General features: G+C 34.5%; 3 protein-coding genes across 3 annotated transcripts; 1 reads left to right on the top strand and 2 right to left on the bottom strand.

The window, feature by feature from the left end:
* Positions 1-454: 454 nt before the first annotated feature.
* Positions 455-7286, bottom strand: LOC123218016. The gene is given in 13 exon segments (XM_044639169.1): positions 455-836; positions 1645-3261; positions 3264-3383; positions 4014-4163; positions 4408-4488; positions 4577-4693; positions 4790-4942; positions 5244-5387; positions 5508-5871; positions 6166-6333; positions 6416-6645; positions 6761-6861; positions 7001-7286. Coding segments are annotated over 13 exon segments (3381 nt in total). The 5' UTR covers positions 7062-7286; the 3' UTR covers positions 455-761.
* Positions 7287-9915: 2629 nt separating this feature from the next.
* Positions 9916-12570, top strand: LOC123219228 (cold-regulated 413 inner membrane protein 1, chloroplastic-like). The gene is made up of 6 exons (XM_044641046.1): positions 9916-10179; positions 10277-10402; positions 10538-10633; positions 11348-11412; positions 12017-12086; positions 12180-12570. The coding sequence occupies exons 1-6, from the start codon at positions 10043-10045 to the stop codon at positions 12343-12345; spliced, it is 660 nt and encodes a 219-aa protein (XP_044496981.1). The 5' UTR covers positions 9916-10042; the 3' UTR covers positions 12346-12570.
* Positions 12571-12775: 205 nt separating this feature from the next.
* LOC123219227 (PLASMODESMATA CALLOSE-BINDING PROTEIN 3-like) lies at positions 12776-15087 on the bottom strand. The gene is made up of 4 exons (XM_044641045.1): positions 14861-15087; positions 13591-14061; positions 13419-13461; positions 12776-13332 (listed from the first exon to the last, which is right to left on the bottom strand). Exons 1-4 carry the CDS (start codon positions 14925-14927, stop codon positions 13080-13082), a joined length of 834 nt encoding a protein of 277 aa, XP_044496980.1. The 5' UTR covers positions 14928-15087; the 3' UTR covers positions 12776-13079.
* Between the last annotated feature and the right edge of the window lie 595 nt (positions 15088-15682).

Below are 15682 nucleotides of genomic sequence, written 5' to 3'. Positions count from 1 at the left end.
CAGGTGAACTCAATGAGCAAATTGAGTTTGATCTTGAATTGACCTCTTAGATAGCTCACTAGGGTTCAGATGAATCCACTGGGAGGGTAGAATTCTCATATTTAAAGATAATAATAATACTATTTTTACTTCATTTTTATAAAACAAACAATCGATCCATCAAATCAATATTTGGGGCATCAGAGACCTTGTAATTTTTCAAGAAGCAAAGGGGGATGAAATTAAAAAGCAAAAAAGAATTGAAGGGTTAAAAAAACAGAAAAATGTTTCAGTCTCGTGATTTTTCAACGACATTTAGCTTTCAGTTTATGGGACTTTATGTTGGACTTTCCTTCCTGCAAGAAAAATGAACGATGATGTTTTCACTCTAATTTTGACTATTGCCACACTAAAATTGATAAACTTTTTTCATTCTCTAGATGCTATATGTGTTCAACTCACAAGAACAAGAAAATTATGACTAGAAAATTTTGTTTAGTTGTGGTCTTAATGTCACATCTGTGTCTCGAAACTGAAAATTCGAAATTTTGACGCTATTGCCTAATGTATATACTATACATATCCACAAAAAGGAAGTCCATTACACAAATATGGGTGCCTTTTTCTCGGCTCTCTCAATCAACATAATTGTAATTTGAGATGAAAATTGCAATCTCAAGATTTTTTTAGCTACGTTCTCACCGGAATACACTAAGTTTTGAAGTGCATCTCTCTTTGTACGTATAAGGGTAAGTACCTTAAAGACTTTCGGGAGATTGATGCTAAGGATTTGGAGATGCAACAGATGTGACAGTCCCGGGCGCACCTGTACTATATGGCGGTGCAACTCCTATGCCCTGCTTGGTTTTAAAAAAGGAAAATAATAAGGATATCAGATCTTTGAAAAACATACACAAGTTGACATGAATTTGATCAAGGGTCTCATAGAACTTGGTCAAAGATAACTGGAAAACATAACAGAAAAAAAACATATAACCATATGAACTCTTAGATTTGTAAGTGGTAGCAAGTGATTATCATTTTACCAAAGTTGAGCAGTATGGCTTAGCCACTAATGCACCCTAAGGTCTTTGTGTACACCATATAAGAAGCATGTTTTATCAGAGTAAATTTCCTGCAGTAAAACTCACATCGTGCTTAACTAACTGAGACGTCACAATATATTGGCTTGAATCAACATACTGCTCTGGCTTTCAGAAGTATTGTGCCCAAGACTTAAACTCCGAAATATGACAGACCAAAGACCCCACTATAACTAGTGATGTTCAAATCAGATAGAATGCTTTCTTTGAAGATATTAATATTCACATATTTCACAACTCGTAAAAAAGAATCGAAGCAGGCTGATACTTAAAAGATCACCATCTCAAGATGAGGTATCACGTATCCTTCTAGGCTAAATAATGGAACTCTAGGGTTGCATATAATATCCAAAAATTTCTTCAGATTACAGTTATTAAAGAAACAGTTCAGGCTCCATAAATGCTAGAATGAAATTTTGTAAACTTTTAAGCTATCAGATAGATTTATATGAAACGTGGCCCCTAATTCCTATTTTTCCCAGTCAATTTCAGAACTCTTTTCTTTTGTACCTACATACAATAATAGCAATAATTAAATGTATGATTAAATTTAGAAGAAGACCTGTTCAGAGCTGCTCTGACTCCTAGAGTCGATTTGCAATACACTGTCTTGATGCTCAGGTTGTGTTTGTTCTTGTTCTTGCTGCTCATGATGTGGTGGTTGTTGTTGTTGCTGCTGCTGAACCTGCTGATATTGCATCTGCTGTTGTGGATGCAGGTAAAGTAGATGCTGTGGCTGTGGCTGCTGATAGGGCTGTTGAGGTAGAAAATGTGGTTGCTGAATCTGAAGGTGCTGTTGTTGCTGAAAATATTGCTGTGCTTGATACTGTTGTTGCTGATGGGGCTGCTGTTGGTGCAGTTGTTGCAAATGTTGCTGTTGCAGAAGAAACTGCTGTTGCTGTTGCTGTTGATAATAATAATATTGCCACATTTGATTATATGCTTGGTTACCCTGTAGATGCCCTTGCTGCACATGACTTTGCATGGGAAACTGAGACATTTGTGCTTCAGCATAAGCATCAGCTTGAGGAGGTACTTGAGAAGCAGAAGCAAAATTCTGCTGCTGCATGTTTTGCATCGGCCAGGCTTGAGGTGCTGTAAGATTAGCAGACGCTGGGTAGTCATTTTGTGCTTGGCGCCCTTGCTCAAATTGTGGGTTTTGTGAAGGCAAAGGTTGAGAGGGGTAACCTTGATTCACAGGCATTTGACCATGAAGTTCACCATGTGGGTACTGTTGTGAAGAAACTTGTTGCTGTTGATACTGCCTTTTATGTGAATGTCCTCGAAAACCGTATCTAGAATCTCTGTGAATTCTGTCATTATTATGCCTCTGATGCCAGTTTCGCCCACTATTCATAGGTTTTTGTGACTGTAAAGGTTCCTCTTTAACAAAATTTTGATGGTACACCACAGAAGATGGACTAGCAGTTTCAATTTGAATTTGGGAAGAATCAGACACTTGTGTGCTCATTGAGCTGGATAAAAGGTGACTTCCATTGGTATTCTGATCACCCAGCATCGTATCTCCATTTGAAATAATGTTTTCTTGTGGAACTTCACTCTTTAAATTGCTTTCCTGAGACAAACTGTTTTCTTGTAGAGCTTCACTCTTCAAATTGCTTTCATGAGAAAAACTGGTTTCTTGAGGAACTTCACACTTGTGAGATGTGGTACACACTGAGCTTGGAGATTGATTTTCTTGTGGATCTAAGGAAAGTCCCTCCAAAGAAAGTAGCTTTGTATCCTCTTTGGATTCATGGTCAGGCCCATCTTGAACATCATTGTCTTTAGAGAATTCTAGAGAAGCTTTAGCTTCAGTTTCAGCAGCAACTTGATGTACTAAATCAAGAGGTGCCATAATTGGTTCACAAATATCTTCTCCACGCTGCTCCCTGACTTCAGGAGATACCTGTTGCATTTTATCCTGTATGCTGTTGTCAGCTTCTCCAGACTGAAGATGGTCAATTCTAGCACCAGCATCGGATTGAATATCATGATTTTCCAGCAATGGTGATTTTTGTTCTAATAACAATGTAGTTGTCTCATGGTCAGACTGACTATCATAGTTTTGTGGAGGAGAAACTTTTTTGTCTTGAGAAGGCGACTGGATTGAGTAGCCAGATCCAGACAGCCTTGGAGGTAAAGCAAAAATATTTTTTAGCTTTCCTTCCATGATTGATTTCAATGGTTTTTACCTGCAGTAGGATGCTCATAAGCACTCCTCAGAGAGTGTGGAAATAATTTGATGTGCCGATTCCATGCCTTCCTTACATCATGGACAGTACCACACAGGTCGACGAACTGCTACCACTATAGATCATTAGTACTGAATGTAGTAGAGAGAATATACGTATGTATATGTATATGTATATGCTAGAATTGCAATAAATTTGGAGTTGGAGACATGGTCATGTAACTGATGTCCCTGTGAATCAACTATCAGCTCTAAGAATTAAAATCTTGAAATCTTTCAGTAAAGAAAACAACCTTTGAAATTAGCAAAAAGATTCAAAGACAACTAAAGATGTGAAATAATGCCAATGATTGCACTTCATTTTCCTCCTGAGCTTAGTACAACAATAAAAATATGCACCATGTGGGTGAAATTGGAAACAAAAGCAATTTGGAATATTTATGGTAAACGGACGTTTGTGCAACAGACAATTGACTGAAACATGCAGGATAAAAAGATGAGCCCAAACATGAACAGGTAGTACAATCACAAAGATAAAATAAGTTTTCAGATGGCCTTGCCCCAAAATGCTACAAGGAAAACCTAAAATTTCAAAAAGATATTTTAAACTATAAGCTATGCAAACCAAAAAATGAAATACATTCTATTTTATGCTAGCTTGTAATAGACCTTTACGATGGGAACACATTATAATTTATAAAAATTAAAAAACTAAAAATAAAAACTGGAATTGTAACCTGTAAATATAAGCTTGATACATCCTCCACATCCTCCTGACTAAAAGCATCAAGTAAATCTGGACCTGAATATAATGCATTAGCTATAACAGAGTCTACAACATTCAGGTGTCTTGACCCTCCATGCATCATTACAAACTTTATCAGTTCCTGCATAAGTTACAATAAATAATTCTTGACAGCTCTGATAAATAGATTTATGACATTAGAATTATAATATAAATTCATCATATAACTTTTCTTAATCTAGAAAGCCTTGAAGGCCAAACTAACTTTGGCTCTATGTCTAGGTTGTCACCACAAGCCAACACATGGTATAACGATTGAACAATTGTTTTTACATAAATTTAAATCACAATTTCGCAAATAACTAGTAATTTAAATGACAGAATACCTCCAGAAGTAATTTGGAGTGAGGCATGTGCTTGATTCCGTCAATTAAAATGTCTCTTGCTGCATCTGCACTATCGGTAGTCTGTAAACAGAAAGTGCTATCAGTGAAAGAATTAGTAATTGTGCAAGACCAACAAATAAAAACTACAAACATTGATTAAATTACCTACCATGTACTTAAGCCGTGAAAAACGAACATACAGTATAGGAAGAATATGAAACTTTTTCTTCTCAGCAGCAGTTTCTAATGCTTCTTTGAATACATGGCAAGCTGCCGAAAAATTTCCCTTAAAATTAAGAAAGAGTTGGCATACATTAGTACTAATTCCAAATTCCACTGATAAATTATGCTCTTCTCAGTGATTAAATAGTAGATTACACACCAGACGCTTTTCCATGTTAGCTTTAATTGTGACATTTTCAATAAAAGTTGAATCTGCTTCAGTATCGTATCCCAGAAAGGCAGCACGGGCAGCACATACATCTCCTATTTGCTCCTTGTAATGGGCACTAAAAAGATGGACCATTGGCATTCTCTGCAAATAATAGATGAGGATGGCCATAACATCTAGATCATGCATAAAATACAAAACTATCCTATTAAATCAGTAATCAACTACATTTCACATAGCACAGAAATATGTAACAATTACCAGGAGTAACAATAAGACAAGAAAAAAAAATCTAGAACCACCTGCAGAATTCCACTCAAGTCATTCTAAGCAAGTGAAAGCAAGAGACATCTAGACATATATTCTTGAATTTCCACAAACAGGATAAAAAATTAGCAGGTCATTAAAATCACAGGACCATAATTATGAAGCCAAAAATATACACCTTCAGAAAAATTTGTGTTGCTCGTGCCAATGCAAAGTTTGCTAACTCTCTTCCCCCTTTACTTTCCATGAAATCCACATAACGCATCCAGAACTCAGGGTAATTGGCACAAGGAATTAAGCACCTCTCATAGAGTTTGACCACCTATAATTAATGATGAAAATAAAAATTTAGAGATATATGGTTAGAGATGTTAAACACATAAAAGGGGGAGAGAAAGGCAACTGACAAATCTGAAAAAGAACCATAACATATCAGCCATACCCAGTCAAAATCGCCTTGCTTCTCAGCAAAGTTCAGATAGTCATGCCAATTTTCTAATTGACTCACATCAAGTGGCTTCACATGGAAATAGGGCCTTCTAATGCGAGTCTCAAAACAATGTATTTTTTGGTCCAACTGGCATGATTCCTCATAGATATGTTCCCCAATAAGTACATATTTCTGTACTGCTTTAGATCTAGCTAATCCAACTGATGGCTCTAGTAGTTCTTTGATGACAGCAGAGATCTCATCATCTTTAAAATATTTTGGTACACCAGTTTCAAGTACAAGGTCTGACTGTAATTCAGTGGCAGAATTCTGACAATCAAACTTCTTTTTCCAAGCAGCAGCCAACTTTTTGAAGCTGAAAAGAACATTAACTAACGTCTGGTAAGCAGATAATTAAAAATATAAACATTTTCCGATAGAATAGGGACAAGTGACACAAAGAAATGACTTTGATGAAACAACTGATTTAAGAAGATTAGATATATATTACAGGTGTTTCAAATGCAAGAGGTTAATTTCAAAAGCCAAACAATCAAGGTTGTTATCCACACACTAAAATATCATATGATCATTTTAAAAGAATAAATCTATGGTTACCAGAAAAGCAAGTGTGAAGGTAGAATTATTCAAAAGAGAAGTGCAGGTATACCTATCATAATAATTATGTAACCTTTTGCTCGGAAATCTCAAAGTTTGGATGTATATGTGAGCTAGAGAACTCCACTGCTGCTGAGAGAATTCATATTCAAGGTATTTATCCCACAAGGTATGACATGAGTAATCTTTTCCAACAAATGACAAGGCTCTTTTGAATAATCTATCAAGACAATATGAAGAGTACAATTTAGTTAAATATGCAAGAAATTGGTTTAAAAAAAAATTCAGTATATTGAGATTACCTACGAACAGCGTGAGGATCTTCAAATGCTGTAATGCCAAAGCAACAATAGTGAAGCCACACATCAACAGAATAGGTAGCTGCTTGAACAGCACGTTCAAAGACTTCAACAACCTTGTCAACAGTGCACAAGCGTGCCTTGTGATTAGCATACTTCATCCAGTAACCATAGCACAAAGGAAACTCCACCAAGAAGGCGTCATACACCAAACATATTTTCTCTATGTCATCCTATACTTACAAAAAGAATTGTATAAAGTAACTCTAAAACACTACAAAGCCACCGTTACAGAATGCTACAAGGATGAAACAATGAAACATATAACAGCTTGGAATTTGAACTCACACGAAATGTATTCTCAATCTCTGTTAGGAGTATAGTCCATTCATCAAAGTCTAGAGAGCCTTCAGTTATAACTTGCTCAAGTCTGCGCTCATCAAAACCGACTGAAGCAAAATCACATTCAAATAAAGCTCAGCAAACTTGAACAATTGCATTCGAAATAAGCAAGGAGGATACAAATTTTTTCTCAATCTTGAAGAATAAAATCAAGTATTGATGGCGTAATGTGCGTGTGCATTTCACCTGGAGAGTTCGGCTCCGTGGGCCGAGATTCTAGTTCGGAGTTCGAAATTTGTGACGCCATTGCACCGGAAATCCAGAGAAAATATTTAATTTGAAAAAGAAAAGCAAATAATCATAAAAATCATCGGAAACTCAGCGTCTAACCGCCTCGTCGTCTTCCCCAACTCCACTTTTGTACCTCCGTTTAATAAACGCAGTTGAACCACCAGTAAAACGGCATGTGGTCCATCTGTGAGTCGCGTGTACGACAGGTCGTCCGTGTTACTCATCCGAATTTTCACTTTTCGGATAAATAAGTGAAGGAGTCTCCTATTCACGCAGCCAAACACTGAGAGTGCATTTGGTTGATGGGTTTTAAAATTCCCTTGGTAATTTATCTTTTATTTCTTTGTTTGGTTTATCAGTAATAAAATATTACAATAATCTTTTATTACTAATACTGACGTGACAGGTAATATAAGTGGTAATCTGATTACCACCTTTATCTTAGGTATTTAAAGATTACTAAGGTAATCTAGATCAAAATAAATTTATTTTTAATTAATATGACATTCAAAGACATTTAAATAAAATAATTTACTAGTAATCTTTTATTACATTTAACTAAACACAATAATTATTTATACCTATCAAATTTTATCAAATATAGTAATTATTTATACCCAGTAATCTTCTAAGTAATCTATCTTCAAGGTAATCTTTTTATTTTAGTAATCAAACATTATCCAAACCAAAAACCCCCTCAGAGTCTTAACTGACCTGAGCTAAAATTTATCCAACTAGGGTTAATGTATTATTAAAAAAAATGCTATTCGTTAGAGTTCAACTTTTTTAATTTAAAAAAAAATTAATCCCTTTAAAATAAAAATGATAATTTGATACCTTTGTGTGATATTATTCCAAAAATTCATCAATAACTCTAATTTTATATCAATCTAACTAATTAATTTATTTAAATATAACATTACCTCCATACATTTAAGCAAAATCATATTCTTAACGATAATTTATTGGTTTCTAACTCTCATTTGCAATATTTTTAATTCCTAAAACATTAAACTAAGCAAGAAATATTATTAAATCTAATTATCAAGATTAATTTTACACCAAATCAAGTAATATGTAACTGTTTATTAATCACTTTTGGGGGTGTTTAATTTGAATAATATTTTATCATCAAAATAAGGAGATTATCTTAAAGATAATTACTTAAAAGATTATTGAGTATAAATAATTACTATGTTTTATAAAATTTGGTAGGTATAAATAATTATTAGGTTTTGGTTAAATGTAATAAAAGAATAATAATAAATTATTTTACTTAAATGCACTTAAATATAATTATTTTTAAATTATTTATTATATTAATTAAAAATAAATTTATTTTTGTCTCAAAAAATTAATAAATAATAATATAATTATAATAAAATCAATATTACCTTGATAATATTTTAATACTTAAGGTGAATGTGATAATTAGATTACCACCTATATTATTTATCACGTCAATATTGTTAATAGAAGATTACCGTAATATTTTATTACTGACAAATCAAACAAGATAATAAAAGTAATAAAAGATAAATCATCAAGATAATCTTTAAATCTCTAAAACCAAATAACCCCTTTAAGTTATAAAATTATGATTTTACATTTTAAGGTGAAATTTAATGAATTTAATTGTTTTTTGGTAATTTAATTGTGAATGTAGTTGAAATTAAAGAAATTATAAATTTAATGTGTAAGAATGAACCAAATTTTTAGGTAAATGGTATAACTAGATTTCAACTGTTACTCATAAAATGTGTTTTCACAGGCTAAAAATAATGTTATATAAGTTTAATACTAAAATTATATTACTTTAATTGAGAAACAAATTCAAATTATAAATAGGGATGACAATTATCCCCTCCCAATAAGGATTTTGCCTCATCTCGTATGGGTTAGAAATTTCTCGAAATAAGTAGAGATGAGATCAAACCCCCTCACAAACGAGGATGAAGATAAAAATCTCTACTCCTTGCCAAGTGACTATTTTCAAAATCAAAGTGTGTATGTAACAAACTCAAATGTGGTTAGGTGGGGTGGTGGCTTTATGCTCGAGCTCGTGTACGTGGAAATGGGGTATGCCATTAGGCATTGGGGGCATGATAACTACAGACAAGATTGTAGTCAAAGTCTCCTATGATCATCTTTTCATCTCGATAGTACATTAAGTTAATATTAAACACTCATAAAAGACAAAATTAAAAAAATTAATTTTGTTTTGATTATTTCAGTGTAGTAAATGAGGATGATGTAACAAATTTTTTTATCCCCATCTTGCACAACTATATTATCAAACACAAAATTCAACCACAACTTAGAAAGATTAGGTTGGGTGGCTGGTTATTTTATTAAAAATAAGAATAATTTTGTGTTGAAAATTAAATAAAAGTAAAATAATCCTAGTGAAATTTGGGTAAACCATCATTTTAATATTTTCCTAAAAAGGATTTTGTTTCGATTATTTTTTATATTAATTTGATAATAAAATATATTATTAAAACTTTTCATTATCTGAAAAATAAACAAAATAATTCCAATAAAAAATTATATTAACGAAGTATTATTTTATTATCATGATTCATGACCCAAGCGCGGAGTAATATTTTATTTGCATTAAAAAAGCGCACTTAAGTTTACAAGTTTCAATTTCCGAGGCCTTTCTTGGATCAATCAAATTATCGACGCGCTCCTAGCATAACATCGTAAAGTAAAATAACGCCACAACGGAGTTATCAATCAGTGGACCCGTCACGTGGCGTCGAGTTGTTAGCTAGGTTAACGGTTAAGATTCTGTCACACTCTGGATCCACTAGTACAGCCTCATCCTACTCGTACACGTAGGGACTTTAAATTAATGGTAAGAGATTCACTTGCAACCGTCTCTCGTTTCATTTCTCCCTCCTGTAATATCGGTAGGGTCGTCTTGAACCTTCCTCGGTATCTTTCGGCGGCAGAAAACGACACCGTACAAGTAACAAGATCACAAAGACGAAGATGTTGTCTCTTTCACTCTCACCAGCACGCACTCTTGCACTTTCCTATAGGCATGAGACGGCTGCTCTCTCGCACCGGACGAAGCTTCTCGCTGATCTCCCGCGCAATTCAAGTTCACTCTCGTTTAATACTCTCAGGTTCGTAAAATTTGAAGCAAGTTAGGTTGTTTTGTAATTTTAAACGCGAAGAGTTTCTGTTTCTTATTTGAATTGCATTGCATTTTTTCCCTTGTAGATATTCGGTTGATTACAAAGAAACCGCGGTCGTGATGGCGAAGAAGAGAAGAGGATTGACTGCGATTTGTTGCGCTGCACCTTTAACGACTCGTAATCTTCAGTGGATCTCTACCATTTCTTCAGCGTATCATTTTCTCTCGCTTCACAGAATTTATAGCTTATATCGACTTTTTTGATTCATGTGCTTTGGTTTGTTCATGAAGTACGTTATGTTGAGATATGAATTAAATGCGGGATGAGATATGAATTAATTGTGCAGGGTTTTGATGCTTACGAAAGGCACAGCTATTCAGAAATCGTTTCTTGTTCCGCTATTTGCTCTACAAGCACCAGCGAGTATCATCTCTTGGATTAAGTAAGCCATCTCGGAATATCTGCTGTCATTTTCCATTTTCATGTGATAAATTGTATTATACTATGTGCCTGCTTGAGATAACTTATTTAATCCAGATTATTGGATTATATGTTTAGATAGCTTATATGAATAATGTAATTGGTGGAGTATAATATTTTTAGATTATTTAAGCTATGATCTTAAAACTAGTAAGATAGCTTTCTTTGAATTATTGGATTTATTTATGTATTTTTTTGACATTCCTAATCCAAAACCAAAAGTATTAGATATATTGGACATTTAACACAAATAATCAGCTTTTGAGATTGTTTGTCCAATAGTCACAATTGGATTATGATTATTCATAGAGTAATAATCATAAATTGTATCAAACATGCAATATTGATTAATACATCATTAATTATTTCTATAATCATAATCCGATAATCATAAGTTGTGCCAAATGGAAACTATCGCATGTTCGAGTATCTAAGGGGTGCTAGCATTGATTAGAGTCTGCCAAAATTTTACATTATTGTGAGGCAAAATTTGCAAACTCACTTAATTTTGTTGAGGTTGTGGATTTAAAAGAAAAAAATTGAATATTTGCATAAGAGTAGGATGGTGTAATTTTCTCTCTCTTCTTTCTCTCATAATGTTTCATTTATGTAGAAAATATTGGTGGTGTTTTCTTGTCTCTTTGAGGCATATTTTAGCTTGATTTTCACTTTGCAGGGGCGAATATGGTGTTTGGACTGCATTCTTGGCACTTCTTGTTCGTCTCTTCTTCTTTATTCCAGGTAAGTTTTGATAATACTTTCATAGATTGACTGTGAGCTTTGGAAATATTGCCTGGGAAATTTGCTTATTCTCAAATGGTATTTTCTAATTTCAGACTGACTTGGCTCTCATGAACTGACCCATAGTATGCTCTGCTTCAGGGCAATGTAATGATGAGATTTTTAGATTAATTTTCTTATATAATTTTTGTGAAATGCCTCTTTAGGTGTTAAGGGACTTTCATTAATTTTTCAAATGATGACCATGAATTTCACCTTCACTTTTGTTAATGTTCAGAGTTATTTATTAATTTTATGTTTTCCTTATGCCTATAAAATGTGTCATCTCTAACCTAGTCCGGAGGTGCAAAAATGTGAAAATTTGTTAGTAATGTAAATCTGGGGGGAGAGATGAATTTTAGATAAACTGAAATCTTGACTGAAGTTTTTTAACTTGTTTGTGAAACAGTGATATCACTACTGTATATATCTCTCAATTGAGACATCTACTTTCCTCAAATATTTAGGATTGGATTCTTGTATTTTGGTTCATGGCAATTACAAAATTTAAAGGTTGTGTATACCATCCTCTTAACAGTTCCTATATTTGTCTTCATTTTTGTAGGTGAGCTTGAGTTACCATTCATAGCATTACTCTTGGTTCTTGTTTCTCCTTATCAAGCAATGAACCTAAGGCAAGTAGATACTTTGTGTGAAACAAAATGAAATTGTTGCTTTTTTTTTCTTTTCTTCCGTTCCTCATCTTAGTAATATTCATTGTATTGCAGGGGAACACAGCAAGGCGCAATTATCTCCTTGCTGATCGCAGGATATCTTGCTTTCCAGCATTTTTCACGGGCAGGAAGCTTACAAAAAGCATTTGACCAAGGCTCTGTTATTGCCACCTTGGCCATCATTTGTATCACCGTTGTCTCATGCTTTTTCTTGATCTGAAATTCTGAACTCATTGTAAAATCATAGAGTTGTTCTGTCAGTCATCTGTAATTTACTGTCCATTTACGGGGTTACTGGAATAAGCGAATCGTTTTATGATTTCCCTTCCTTTTCTTCTTGCACATGTATAAGAATGTGTATATTTTGTTTGACAGATAAAATAGTATTGTATTCCTGGAATATATTGGGTTTATCGTTATGTAGAACCACTATTAGATGGTTTAAGCTTGCTTCTGAAATAAGCTCAGTTGTTTCTCAAGCACAAAATGAAACAAAGAAGAGCGGAAAAAGAAGGTTTTATAGTTACTGAATACTCCTGTTTTTGGTTAGAATGTGTAAATTATAGTTAGAAGAAATGTAAATTATGGTTATATTTTTCTTGTAATGGATATATTTGATGAAGCTGATGCTATATCTAACAATGACTACATATATAAAGTGCCTCTCTAGTAATTTATTTGGCTAATACTGCAGATGAAGTACAGCTATTTCAATGTGTCTAAGGAGTACAAGAACCTAAGGATTCTATACGTCTTCTTCAACTCTCCAAGGCTGCTCTTTTGTCAACTAATATTGCAATACATAAAGGAATAGTAATCTATCTTATGGTGAGAAAAAAAAGGCCTTGAGATAACATCTTCTTGTCGATCTCATTGCTGGCTTACAGCTTCATCAAGTATGGTGGCAAGCAAGGGAATCTCCATCTTGTTGCAGAATCTGGATTTCTTGTATTCTCAGACATAATTTTCAGCAAGAAGTGACCATACAAATCCTGTTGCAGCAGCCAACAGAAGTGAGCCCCAGGACAGTGAGGTGGCTGAGCTGGGGAGCCCTGTTGGTTCTGCGGAACCATAAACTGTTGTATCAGGCGTGGTTGGAGTCGTCATATCAGGTGTGGGTGTGGTTGGAGTCGTATATGGGTTTGTTGTAGCTGGGGATGGAGGAGGGTTGGCCATCGTTGGAGTTGGGTTTGCCGGAGGAGTTGTGCTGTAATAGAAATTGAAATTAGCATTTTGTGCTTTCATTTTGACAGTAAAAGAATTGACTTACAAGGTTGTTGATGAAAGATTTACCTAGTTGATGCTGTGGTTGATGGATAGTGACAGTTTCCACTACCTGCGGAAAATCCAAGGATTTAAGAAGCTTTAATTCAAATCATGTGAAGGTTAGTACTCAATAATACATCTAAGACTGAATTCTATCAATTGAAGCACCGATTTTTCTTCTTTGATAGGAATATCTTACTGGGGTCAGTGCTCGTAAGCTGCGCTGTTCCTCCGAAAACGCAGCTGGTTGGAGCTGGATTCTTGTGGTAGTAATCATTGAATGCATAAGAAGCATGGTCTTGGAGAGTACTTGGATCATAGCAACTTGCACCTGGTTGAAGTTGAGAACAGTCTGCACCTCCATAGCCGCAAGCATAGTCAAGAGCAACCTGCAAGGCGGTTGGGGAAGCAGTTGGGCTTGCAATGCACCATTGACCACCAGATGCTCCAGGGGGTGTTGTCGATGGAGTTGGGTTTGTGATTGGTGTCATGGTGGTCGGCGGTGGTGGCGAGGTAACTGGATTGACAATAGGAGTGTTTGGATTGGTACCTGGACTTGGGTTAACTATGGGAACGGTTGCATCAAACTGGGTAGTGAACGGGTCTACATTTTCTAGCTTTCTGCTTTTCTGGATTGCTTCCGGAAGAGGTTTCTCTGCAACACTTGAACCTGAAGACACCAAAAGCAGGATAAGTTCTTATCTTTTCTTTTGTACTTACCATTAAAGAAAGGAAAAGAAGCTGCTGAGCTTGATGCCAGAGAATCATGCAAAATCCAGAAATCTCACAACAGAAACTCAAGAGGTAAGATTCTTTGTCCCAAAATATTAGTACAAAACATTTAACTTTGCTGTCAAGTACAAAACCAAACTAAAAGTTGCAGAGCAAAGAAGCCTAGAGTAAATAGATAAAGAAAAGAAACATAAACTTTTGATCAAGTCTACCAATTTGTCATGCATGGTCATGTGAGTGGAAAGTGGGTTTTCACTGATCTTCAAATTAATTGCTAATTGGCTTTTTTTTTTTCCTTTTCTATAATTTCATAATGAGACTAATATATCTAGATGGAGATTCGAACTGAGGAACCCAAATAAGGGCTGACTTGAGTTCGGTTCAAATCCATAATGCCCAATTCGAGCTAGTGTATAGTGTCATCAGAGAGTTGCTGATAGGTTAAACACTAACCCAATTAGCATATTTTTTGACCCAAACTCTTTGGTCAAAACAAACTAGGCTTAAACCTTGAAGTTTCAAGCTAAAAAATGGGTTTAAAAAAAGGGAAATCAATTTAGAAATCAAGAGTCTCCTTACTGCAGATAAAATTTCATTTTGCATGGATGCAACATAATCATTTGGGTGTCATGTATGTGTGTGTGTGTGTGTGTATTGAATCCTAGTTTGAAATGTTAAGTTGTAATGCACAAGAAAAAGAAGAAAACAAGCTGTGTAGACATGAATGTATTGATTACCTGAAGTGAGGAGAAGAAGGAAAAGAAAAATGGTGAAACATAGGAGAGGAAATGTAGAAGGAGCCATGAATGTCTCCAAGCTGGTTTTGTAAAGGACAATATGATTGGTGTGGAAAGAAGAATGATAGAGAAGCTAAGTTATATATAAAACAAGAGAAGGAAGGAAGGAAGGAAGGAAGGAGGTGTGAGGAGGGTATAATTCCAAAGAAGGGATTAAGCATCATGTAAAGAATTGTTACATAAATATAACATTGAAGAATCAAAGTTTCCTTCAATTGATGAGAAAGAAAGAATAAAAGAAAACTTGAGAAAGGAGGCATTAGCTAGTTGGGATTAGCAAGCAAGAGCAGGTGGAAAAAGAGGAAAAAAGTATAGGAAGAGGGAGAAAGTTTAAAGAGTCATCTGTTGGGAATTCAAATCAAAGTAGTGTTTAATTGATAATTAAGTAGTGATTAATTAATAATAATACTGATGATATGGCTGTTTCTTTCTTTACTTTTTATGCTTATCTTTCTACTGTTTTATGGGACTGAATCAAAAGTGAAAGGTGAGTGAGTGATAGCAATAACAAAATGTTTCAGGGCATGGAGGTGTATCGACTACATATTCCAATTGCTCTGAACAGAAGATAAAAAGGACCTCTTGTATGAGAATAATATAAAGTTAGTGATATTGTCTTACTAATTGTCAGCATTACAAAGATTTTAGATCGAATATGAACTTCTTCAGTGGAGTTGGGAAGTTAACTTGTTTGAATAACCTTTGTAAATGTCGTTTGTGATATGGGTTTGATCAATTCACTAGATTAAGAGATGGTAATTC

This window comes from Mangifera indica, chromosome 6 (genome assembly GCF_011075055.1).
Source record: "Mangifera indica cultivar Alphonso chromosome 6, CATAS_Mindica_2.1, whole genome shotgun sequence".
In the NCBI taxonomy this organism is placed as follows: Eukaryota; Viridiplantae; Streptophyta; class Magnoliopsida; order Sapindales; family Anacardiaceae; genus Mangifera; species Mangifera indica.
Note: the sequence above shows the minus strand (reverse complement) of the source record. Positions and strands in the feature narration are given on the sequence as shown.

What these genes read in the sequence shown, in the direction of transcription:
- LOC123219228 (XM_044641046.1), top strand. Translation starts at nt 10,043, where the DNA reads ATGTTGTCTCTTTCACTCTCACCAGCACGCACTCTTGCACTTTCCTAT. An exon ending in CTCTCGTTTAATACTCTCAG is followed by an intron (nt 10,180 to 10,276) that starts GTTCGTAAAATT and finishes TTTCCCTTGTAG; the next exon opens with ATATTCGGTTGATTACAAAG. An exon ending in ATCTCTACCATTTCTTCAGC is followed by an intron (nt 10,403 to 10,537) that starts GTATCATTTTCT and finishes TTAATTGTGCAG; the next exon opens with GGTTTTGATGCTTACGAAAG.
- LOC123219227 (XM_044641045.1), bottom strand. Translation starts at nt 14,927, where the DNA reads ATGGCTCCTTCTACATTTCCTCTCCTATGTTTCACCATTTTTCTTTTC. An exon ending in CCTTCTTCTCCTCACTTCAG is followed by an intron (nt 14,062 to 14,860) that starts GTAATCAATACA and finishes TGGTGTCTTCAG; the next exon opens with GTTCAAGTGTTGCAGAGAAA. An exon ending in GCTTACGAGCACTGACCCCA is followed by an intron (nt 13,462 to 13,590) that starts GTAAGATATTCC and finishes GATTTTCCGCAG; the next exon opens with GTAGTGGAAACTGTCACTAT.